Genomic DNA, 9,923 nt, shown 5'->3' on the forward strand with positions numbered 1-9,923 from the left:
ATTTCCTCTTCCAGATAAAGAAAACAAAGCAACAAAAGTGTTCATTGCCACTGAAACCGAGTGCATCCGAGCAACATGGAGTACACATTCAGAGCAGTGACTCACAGCACAGGGATTATAATCTGGAGAATTGAGGTAATTTACAGTAGATGCTGTAATAGTGACTGTAGTTTGTATTAGCTGTTAGGTTTCAAGGTAACAAAAATAATAATAAAAGTAATTTACTCCGGGAGTAAATGACTAAAACAGCAGTGATTGAAAAGATCGAGGAATACTGGTTATTATTATTATTATTATTATTACTCCTGAAATGTAGATTTCTCTCTCTGTGCAACAGAAAATGGAGCTGGTACAAATCCCAGAGAAATCTTATGGAAACTTTTATGAGGGTGACTGCTACCTACTGCTATCTGTAAGTCTGAGAAGGTGACTAATTGTGGTTTTGGATGCCATGGCTGCTTACTTGTTTAGTAATGCCCACGGTTGTATTTTCAGACTTCGTACAATGAAGCAGTGACATAAGGCTTTTGTCTTTAGTCTTTTAGTTTATCAGCAGGGTGGGGTCCGATTTGGATTACTTCCAAACCAAAGAGATAAATGCAGTCACAATGCGGGGTGCTGTTTCTTGGTGTATATTTTTGTTGCTGCTTTTTTTTTAAAACACCAATTAACCATTAACAAAACTAGCATCCTAACAACCGGAGAGGAACAACTTACTTTGATGAACCCTGTATGTCGGACATTTATATTAGCTAATAGAACTGATTATCATGTAAAAAAAAGTTTCAGAATTTTTAAATTGCCATATTTTATAGACATTCTTTTAATCTGCGCTGATTAAAGTTACATTTCTTGTCATCTAATTACACAATCCTGACTTCATGTAGTGACTACCCAACCCTGATTATCAGATAACTTCCTGGTCTACACACCGCCCCACACACACACTCTCTCCACAGACTCAGAAGGTGAGCAGCTCTCTGTGTTATGACATCCACTACTGGATCGGCTCGCAGTCCACTCAGGATGAACAGGGTGCAGCTGCTGTTTACACCATACAGCTCGATGAATTTCTGGGCTCCACTCCGGTCCAGCACCGCGAGGTTCAGAACCACGAGTCTGATGCCTTTAAGGGCCACTTCAAACAGGGAGTAATGTGAGTGGAAAATGTCAGCACGGTAGGCCATCGTTAAAAAGAGAATGAAATAAATAATAAAAATGCTCATCTGTCTTATTTAGCTATAAGAAAGGTGGAGTTGCAACAGGCATGAGGCACACAGAAACCAACACCTACAACGTGAAGAGACTGCTTCATGTCAAAGGGAAGAAAAGAGTGATTGCAACAGAGGTGGGACACGCTTCACAGTGCTGCTTTTTAATATTTATTTTAGATTTCATTCCTGATTTCTGACATAAACTCATGTGACAAACACACACATTGTTTTCAGACTAAGAATGATGATTCAACACAATTTCTAATGGCGCCAACCAGACTGTGCATTGCACACAACATTAAAGAAGGTCATGCAGAGAGAGTGCTTTATGTTTTCATTTGTTTCAGGTGGAGATGAGCTGGACATTCTTCAACCTCGGAGATGTGTTCTTGTTGGACATTGGCAAGACCATCGTTCAGTGGAACGGACCGAAGTGTAACAAACAGGAAAAGCTTAAAGTAAGGTTTTGTGACCGTGTCGGTGCCTGTGGGTGTCAAATCCATATGGAAAATACTGTACTTCACATTTCACTCTTCTTCTCTTTTGTCCGTTCACATGAACATTTGTCTTGAATTACCTGCTACAAACTGTCAACAGAATAAAACCATATAAAACGTCTGTCGGATCACCTTCCAGTAATCATCAAACAGACGTGATGATATGCGCTTGGATCTTATATATACTGTAGAGTAATAGCATCTCAATTAATAACATTAGCATTAACATAAACATACCATTTTGTGATATAAAGATGTTTTATGATCATGTGATTTGAAAAGTGAAACCTTTACCTGCTCTTTCAGGTCTACAGCTCTCTCATTCTTTCTGTATGTACATAAAACACGTTTGAGGCGCAGACCCTGAAACTAGTCTGCTTTCCGCGCCGCCCTCACCAGATCTGAATATCATCATAAAACCTTTATGGAAAGCTTTGGGAGTGTACCGTCGAAGCTCATTTCCTACTTCCTGCTAATAGGCCTGAGGCTCTGAATGATTCATTATCCTGCTGCACACACTTCAAAACTTTGCAAGAGCAACGCAGTGAGGACTGAAACTTTCAGGACATTGATATTCATATTCTAGGTGTTTAAATCATTTTGTTTATACCTCACATTTAAGTTATTGCAGAAATACTTAGCCATGAAGTTTTTGTTTTTTTGTTTTTTATTGATGCAAAGAGCATTACACAATATACAATATATATATATATATATATATATATATATATATATATATATATATATATACATACAATACTGCAATGCATAGGAATAGACAAGAACGAGACAAAACGAAACAAAGCAAAGCAAAAACAACAAAAACAAATACAATTATAATAAGAATACAATTAAAATAAGCAAGAAATAAACACAAATAATAAATAATATTAATAATAAAAAGATCTATAGATAGTGCAATAATATCTAATATATAATAATCGTTATTGGGACTTATTTTGGCCACGATAATCTGATAGAAGTCTGAGATTTCTGGATTGTGTTGCGCTTCTGCTTCTCAGGGCATGCTGTTGGCCAAAGACATCCGAGACAGAGAGAGAGGAGGTCGGGCGGAGATCCGAGTGATCGAGGGTGACGCGGAGAGCGGCTCTCCTCAGAACATGGAGATCCTGAATGGTGTTCTTGGAAACAGAAGCTCCGTGCTGACTGATGGACCTCCAGATGAAACTGCTGACCAGGAACAGAAAGCAAAACTCACACTTTACCAGTGAGCTGCTCCCCGTCTGTGACATCCAGTGTTTCATGTAGTTCATGTCCAGTTAAAGTGTCGTTTGCTTCTTCTATTTATTTGTGTGTGTGTGTCTTTCATTCAGTGTGACAGATGCCGATGGTCAGATGAAGGTCACAGAAGTCGCCTCCAGACCTCTGGTTCAGGATCTCCTCAAGCATGACGTGAGTTGGTGAACAGATAAAGGATGCGTATGCTGTATATTATGGCCACATCAAGATAGTTGCCAATGCCACAATAAAGCTTGTTATGGTTGTCCGTCTAGTGACTCAGGTTTAGGTGACATTAGTTATCAAAAGAAGATCATGTAGAATGGCTTAAATGTGTGTGATTTAGTAGTTAGAGTTCAGAGATAAAGTCGTTTTAGTGAATTTTACTTTCCCAGAGTCAGAAACTAAAATATGACAAACCTTTTATTTATTTATTTGGTGCAGAATTAAGTTTTGTCAAACAGCAATATTAGGTTATCTTGGCCCTATTGTTGATTGTCTATGGGATCAAATAACATAATCATGATCCCATAGGCATCGAGGAATTGAGCGAAAGTTAACTAAGAGGGGTGAGGAGACGCCTCTTTCCAAACAGCGGAGACCTACGTCTCTAAAAACCCCTGTGACATTTCATCATTCCTGCACAGCTAAAGGCTTTAAACTCTCGACACTGCAGTTTAGACCCGAACGACTTGTACAAATAGTTTATTTACTGATGTAAGAAATGATTTAGTCATATATATTTAATGTTTCTGTTTAGGACTGCTACTTCCTGGATCAGGGAGGGACGAAGATCTTTGTTTGGAAGGGGAAGAAAGCCAACAAAGCTGAGAGACAGGTTGCTATGGCCCGAGCTTTGGTGAGTGACCTACATGTTTAACCTAAGCTTGTGTTTGTGTTAATGCACTGCAATACATTGTGCCTGAGTGTATTCCCTATGTTGTTGTCTGGCTGTTATAGGAGTTCAGCAAAGGGAAAAACTACCCGATCACTATAAATGTGGAGACGGTGAATGACGGGGCAGAGTCAGCTCTCTTCAAACAGCTGTTCCAGAGGTGGACTGTAAAGGGCCAGACTCAAGGTCTGGGCAAAGTGCATACAAGAGGGAAAGTGGGTATGTGTGTTCTTAAATGTACATAAACACAACAAGCAACTGACTAAAAGTGCCTATTGCTTCTAATAAATAAAAATAAGAAACTCAATTGGTTTTGTTTTGTGACTGTATTTTGCTTTAGCTCATATCACTCAGGAAAGGTTTGATGCTTCTCTGATGCACACCTTGCCAGAGGTCGCTGCACAGGAGCGAATGGTGGACAATGGATCAGGTGAAATAGAGGTGACAATTTAATCTGTTTGAAAAAACTAATGACCAAATACTGTTTGTGAGTACATCTTACGGAAGCCCTGAGAGGCAAATGAGGAAAAACTATTCTAGTCATCCATTTTCTAAGTCTCAATTGTTTTAATTGATATTTTAACGTGGTAATAAGTTAGAATCAAGGAACAAATACATATTTTCTGAACTCACCATGTAGCTCTATGGCTTCACTCACTTTTCTCCAAACCCTCCATCTTTGATCCTCGTCAGGGGAATCTAGACGCTGATAAGCTTTTGCTACAAAGCGTCTACACTCATTTTTACACTTGATATGAACACACCTTTAAAGATGACACACAGTTGTATTACTAACTTGTAGTAATTTGATTAATTACAACTTTGTTTTGTTATATTTTCCACTCAAGATGTCTTTTTCACAGCGTTTTGACTCGTCAGTAGAAGCAGCAGGTGTTAATAATAACATTAATGATGGATCTGTTCTGTTTCATTAAGCCCCGACAGTGTTATAGTGAGCTTTAATGTTTTTTAATAACTTTTCCTACAGTAACATTTCAAAATGTCTCATTTGAAAAAGCTGTATAAGGCCCCACAGCTTCTGGGTTCATCTGACCCTGCTGACAAAGGACACGTTTGACATACTGTATCTGAGTTTAACGCTTTGTATTTCTTAACATTTGTTCTTATGTGTAGTGAGCATTAACGCCTGTCTGTAGGTAACACTACCTTACCTACAGACATTAAATGCAACTCTGTTCATTTACCTTTATGGTGTGCCCAGGTGTGGAGAATTGAGGATCTGGAGCTTGCCCCCGTGGACCCTCAAGGGTACGGATACTTCTACGGAGGAGACTGCTACCTGATCCTCTACACTTACTTGGTTAACAGAAAGAAGTGTTACCTGCTCTATATATGGCAGGTGAGGATTTTGTTTCTTACACAATAATAACAATACTGATTCACGATTATACACTGAAATATTAAGTTCCTTACAAGAAAGTTTATCCTTCACTTTGGATTTTTCTGATTATCTCTGTATTATATGATGAAACTACTTTATTATTTCAGGGTCGTCATGCGACACAGGATGAAGTGGCAGCTTCAGCTTTTCAGGCCGTGGACTTGGATCAGAAGTACGGTGATGAGCCAGTTCAAGTGAGAATAACAATGGGCAAAGAACCAAGACACTTTATGGCGATGTTCAAGGGTAAAATGGTCATCTTTGAGGTACGACTGTATTTATATTCATTCATTCAGAAACATTCTGGTGTATAAAGTTCTTATAACAGTTCAGAATGTATTCTGTTAGGGGGGAACATCTAGAAAAGGGTCCTCTGACCCAGAGCCACCGATAAGGTTGTTCCAGGTTCACGGTTCTGACGCATCCAACTCAAAAGCCATTGAAGTTCCTGCGCTGGCCACTTCTCTGAACTCCAATGATGTATTTCTACTAAAGTGCCAATCAGGAATCTATCTGTGGTGTGGGAAGGTAAGGTAAAGGTGGTGTTTACATCAGATACAGTTAGGGTACAGAATTATACTTTAGACAACAGTGTGCTTCCAACATTGTGGCAACAGTCTGGAGAGAGCTCTTGTGCACAAAGCCAGGTCTGGAACGCAGAATGAGATGTTCAATCACATATGGATGTAATGTTTTGGTGTCCACGTCATTTTAACCACATAGTGAACTAAATCAAAGTAACCGACTGTAACTGAGTTTTTGTCATCAGGGATCAAGTGGAGATGAGAGAGCCATGGCTAAAGAGGTGAGCTCTGTGATTGGCCAGAACTCAGATCAAGGCTCTGAGGAGATGGTGGCCGAGGGTCAGGAGCCCATTGAATTCTGGGAGTTGCTCGGAGGGAAAGCCCCCTATGCTAGTGACAAGAGGTGATGATGACACAAATACAATACTAAAATGTGCAAATGGACTCATGAAGAGTTTTGCAGCGAAGGTGACACGCTTGTTTCCCATTATTTTTCACATGTTTTTTCAAATTTAATTTAATTTAGCACAGCCAAGAAATACACACAAAAGACACGACAGTATGATGACATCACAATACAAACTCACAAAAGAGAAAAAGATTACAAAAAGAAAATAGCAACAATTGGACAAAACAAAGAAAGAAATCTATATTGTTTACATGTTGCTGATTACAGATTACAGCAGACGGTTTTAGACTACCAGCCGCGCCTGTTTGAATGCTCCAATAAGACGGGCCGTTTCATCGTGACCGAGGTGTCTCAGTTCACACAGGACGACCTCAATGAGGATGATGTCATGCTGCTGGACACATGGGACCAGGTATGTGGTGACACTGTAACGAAGAAAACTGACTTCTTTATTTAGTGTCAGTGGTGCATTTATTCGGAGTATACAGTAGAAGAGGACTTTAAGGAGGCTTAAAAGTTACTTGAGCTTATAGTAAACATTGTTCCTCCGTCCAGTTTGTCTTTCTTCTAATGCTGTTTGTTTGTTCGCTGGTTTAAGGTAGATTTATATGCCAACCAACAGCACTACTTATAGACCAAAATGAACAGTGTGGTAAATAAACATAATCAAATAACTATCAACATGTGAATAGTGTTCGCAGGTAGGCCTGAGTTTACTTTTAGAGGATGGCTTACAATGTATTTAACAGAGATGTTTATTACATAACATATATTCATAATTACACCATGTCTTAATAGAGACACACTTCCATGATTAGGCCTTTTGATCAACCAATTATACCTTTTCTTAAATGTGTCATATGTAGGTCAATCTCATCTCCTCACTAAGGTAAAGGTTTCTGTCCCTTCCGTGCTCAGAGTTTTCCTAAATCATTCTTAAACTAGGACTCCTGGATACAAAGTTTTAGGCTAAATTAAGAGCTTTCTGAGAAGGTTATCAGAATGTGTGTGTGTGTGTGTGTGTGTGTGTGTGTGTGTGTGTGTGTGTGTGTGTGTGTGTGTGTGTGTGTGTGTGTGTGTGTGTGTGTGTGTGTGTGTGTACGGACCCTGAAGTGTCTTTTTTTATGCCATGCTACTTAGGGGAATTATCAAACGTACCTTTTCTTATCGTTGGTCTCAGGTGTTTCTCTGGATCGGTAAAGAGGCTAATGAGGTGGAGCGTAAAGAAGCAGTGGTGACCAGCCAAGAGTACCTGCACACCCACCCGGGCGCCAGAGACCCAGACACCCCCATCGCCTTGATCAAGCAGGGATTTGAGCCGCCCACCTTCACTGGGTGGTTCACGGCCTGGGACTCCTCCAAGTGGAGTGTGAGTGGTTTCGAACTGAAATGGAGCTTCAACATGTACATTGATGAGTTAAAACAAAAACATACAATGATAAACATTTCTCTCTTTTAGGGCGGAAAGAGCTATGAGGAGTTGAAGAAGGAGTTGGGAGATGAAGCATCACCAGTTACTGTTACAACTGTATGTAAAGTCTTATTTATCTCCTGTTATTTGTGTACCAACATGTTAGCATTGTTCTTCATGCACGTGAGGTAAATAGGTAAACCCGGTTAGCATTTCTTACTGTAAGAGGTACTGGGGACATTACTAGTACATAGAAGAGTTAAAGGAACTGTAACATGTTTACTTTTAGCGAGCCAACCTGGAATAATGTAAGAGTTATGTCAAGAAGTACCACAGGGACAAGAATCAAAAACTTCCTTAGTTTGTACTCTATCCATCTACCATCATCCGATTCAATGCCACATCATGATATATAATGAAGATACAAAGATTAATATTCTTAACCTGAACCTTAATCTGAGTTTGTAGGAGCAGAGCTGTGTTGAAAGTGAGAAAATCGTTCAGTCTTTTCCATCCGATGACTTGATCTACAAGCTGACCAGCGAGCTGCCTGAAGGTGTTGACCCAACCCAGAAAGAGGTAGTGTGTGTGTGTGTGTGTGAGTGTGTGTGTGTGTGTGTGTGTGTGTGTGTGTGTGTGTGTGTGTGTGTGTGTGTGTTTCTTCCTGACCACTGCAGGAAGAAAGGTCATTTGTTTTCAACACCTTAGGTTTTTGTTATGTAATTGATCTTTATTAGCAGAAAGTGATATATGCAGCATATACTGTATAACATAGTTTGGCACATTCTCTTATTAAAAGATAAATAATGCAAAATTTAAGCTTTATTTGGAAGTTTTACACTTTTACTTTGAAATAAAAAATAAGCAACTTCCTCTAAATGCCACATTACCCAGAGTGGAAATTCTTGATTTCAGAATACTTTATTTTATGGCTTTATATTTTAATTTCCTGAAAAGAAAAGCTCAATTTTAAACTAAGAAAATATGTATTAATCATTATTTTATAATTGGAAACTTCATTCTCCATATTTTGAATTTCACATTTTTGCACGTCCGGCTGACCTGCTGTCTCTGTTTTACGTATAATTAGTATGAATTTACATATTTATTTTAAAGAAACGTCCTAGGAAATCATTTGGAAATTACAGACGCATTAAACAAAGCTAGAAGTTGATATCAATATGTTTCATGTTTGATTCAGTTATTATTATTCAGGAGCCTCACTAATTAACCGTTAGTTCCTGATTCGTTCCCTGTTGGTTCAACATTTTGTTATAAACCGTGATGCTTTGCTGCTATATAGTATTAGTGATGCATTGTTAATCATTTGTTTTCATTAACTAACATTTGGTAAATGCTTTCCAGAAATACCTGTCCGACTCCGACTTCAACAACATTTTTGGGATCACCAAAGACGACTTTGCCTCCATGCCGCGGTGGAAACAACTGAAGATAAAGAAAGACAAGGGGATGTTTTGATCACGTTTATTCTGTATTTGAAATAAGATATAACTGGTAAAAGACTTTGTGTCAGCCTCCCCTTTCTCTACAATTACCCACTTTCCACTTTAGCTCAATCTGATTTTAATAATGTGTCTTTTCATCCTGATTTTATTTAAATTCATTTCTTTGAAATCCCTGTAATACAAGTCTTGAGTACCAAACCTGTGCTGATGTTGTACAATCGACACTATTTAATTCATTGTTTGTGATAATATCAATTGAACTCTCAGTATGAAATACATATAAACTATATTGCTCATTCTGCTGTGTGTGTTTTGTTACCTCAAGTGAAATAACACATGCTAAACGTAACAAGACATCACATTTATCCTGTGAGGAAGAATTTCAGTACTGATGAAAAGGCTTCATTTAATTCACTTTTATTAACTATGACCTCACCCCTGAACACCAAACCAAATGTAAGGAAACTCCCTTCCAACATAGAGGTCTAGTCTGCCATCTGTTGGATAAAAACAATGTTACAACACATCAGGCCAAAATACTTCAGGGAACAAAATGTAAAACTGGTTTAAAAGTTCCTTCACGTTTCTGAAGCAGCACAGAGTTCAGTTATGTTCCTTTAGCTTATCTCTGTTATGTTATAGCATTTTAAGTTTCATAAGAACTGATAAGTTTCCATAATTATTATCGTCAATGCCATGTCCATAGTTTATATCCACCCCTTTAGTTACAGGAGTTTCTCTTCCAAAATGACTTAGATCTGTTTAAGTTTAATTCGTTTTATGATATATTTTCCAGATGTATACAACGACAATATACAGACACTGACAGGGCAGGATACAATACATTAAAACAAATGACTCATCAG

At 38.5% G+C, this 9,923-nt stretch overlaps 1 protein-coding gene across 2 annotated transcripts; it reads left to right on the plus strand.

The window, feature by feature from the left end:
- Positions 1–75: 75 nt before the first annotated feature.
- avil (advillin) lies at positions 76–9,070 on the plus strand. 2 transcript variants are annotated; one of them, XM_029431770.1, is made up of 19 exons: positions 76–135; positions 338–412; positions 960–1,156; positions 1,240–1,348; positions 1,562–1,672; positions 2,734–2,939; positions 3,046–3,124; positions 3,711–3,809; positions 3,911–4,064; positions 4,186–4,286; positions 5,068–5,205; positions 5,355–5,513; positions 5,596–5,775; positions 6,017–6,174; positions 6,448–6,592; positions 7,361–7,549; positions 7,640–7,708; positions 8,060–8,170; positions 8,957–9,070. In XM_029431770.1, exons 1-19 carry the CDS (start codon positions 76–78, stop codon positions 9,068–9,070), a joined length of 2,454 nt encoding a protein of 817 aa, XP_029287630.1. The 2 variants fall into 2 exon arrangements, with proteins under 2 accessions (XP_029287630.1, XP_029287631.1); XM_029431771.1 differs by having other exon boundaries at positions 8,063–8,170.
- The last annotated feature ends 853 nt before the right edge of the window (positions 9,071–9,923 follow it).

This window comes from Cottoperca gobio, chromosome 5 (assembly GCF_900634415.1).
Source record: "Cottoperca gobio chromosome 5, fCotGob3.1, whole genome shotgun sequence".
Classification (NCBI taxonomy): domain Eukaryota; kingdom Metazoa; phylum Chordata; class Actinopteri; order Perciformes; family Bovichtidae; genus Cottoperca; species Cottoperca gobio.

Excerpts from the sequence above, each read along its gene's own strand:
- avil (XM_029431770.1), top strand. The coding sequence starts at position 76 with ATGGAGTACACATTCAGAGCAGTGACTCACAGCACAGGGATTATAATC. Across the intron at positions 2,940-3,045 it reads GCAAAACTCACACTTTACCA|TGTGACAGATGCCGATGGTC; the intron begins GTGAGCTGCTCC and ends TCTTTCATTCAG. Across the intron at positions 4,065-4,185 it reads GCATACAAGAGGGAAAGTGG|CTCATATCACTCAGGAAAGG; the intron begins GTATGTGTGTTC and ends ATTTTGCTTTAG.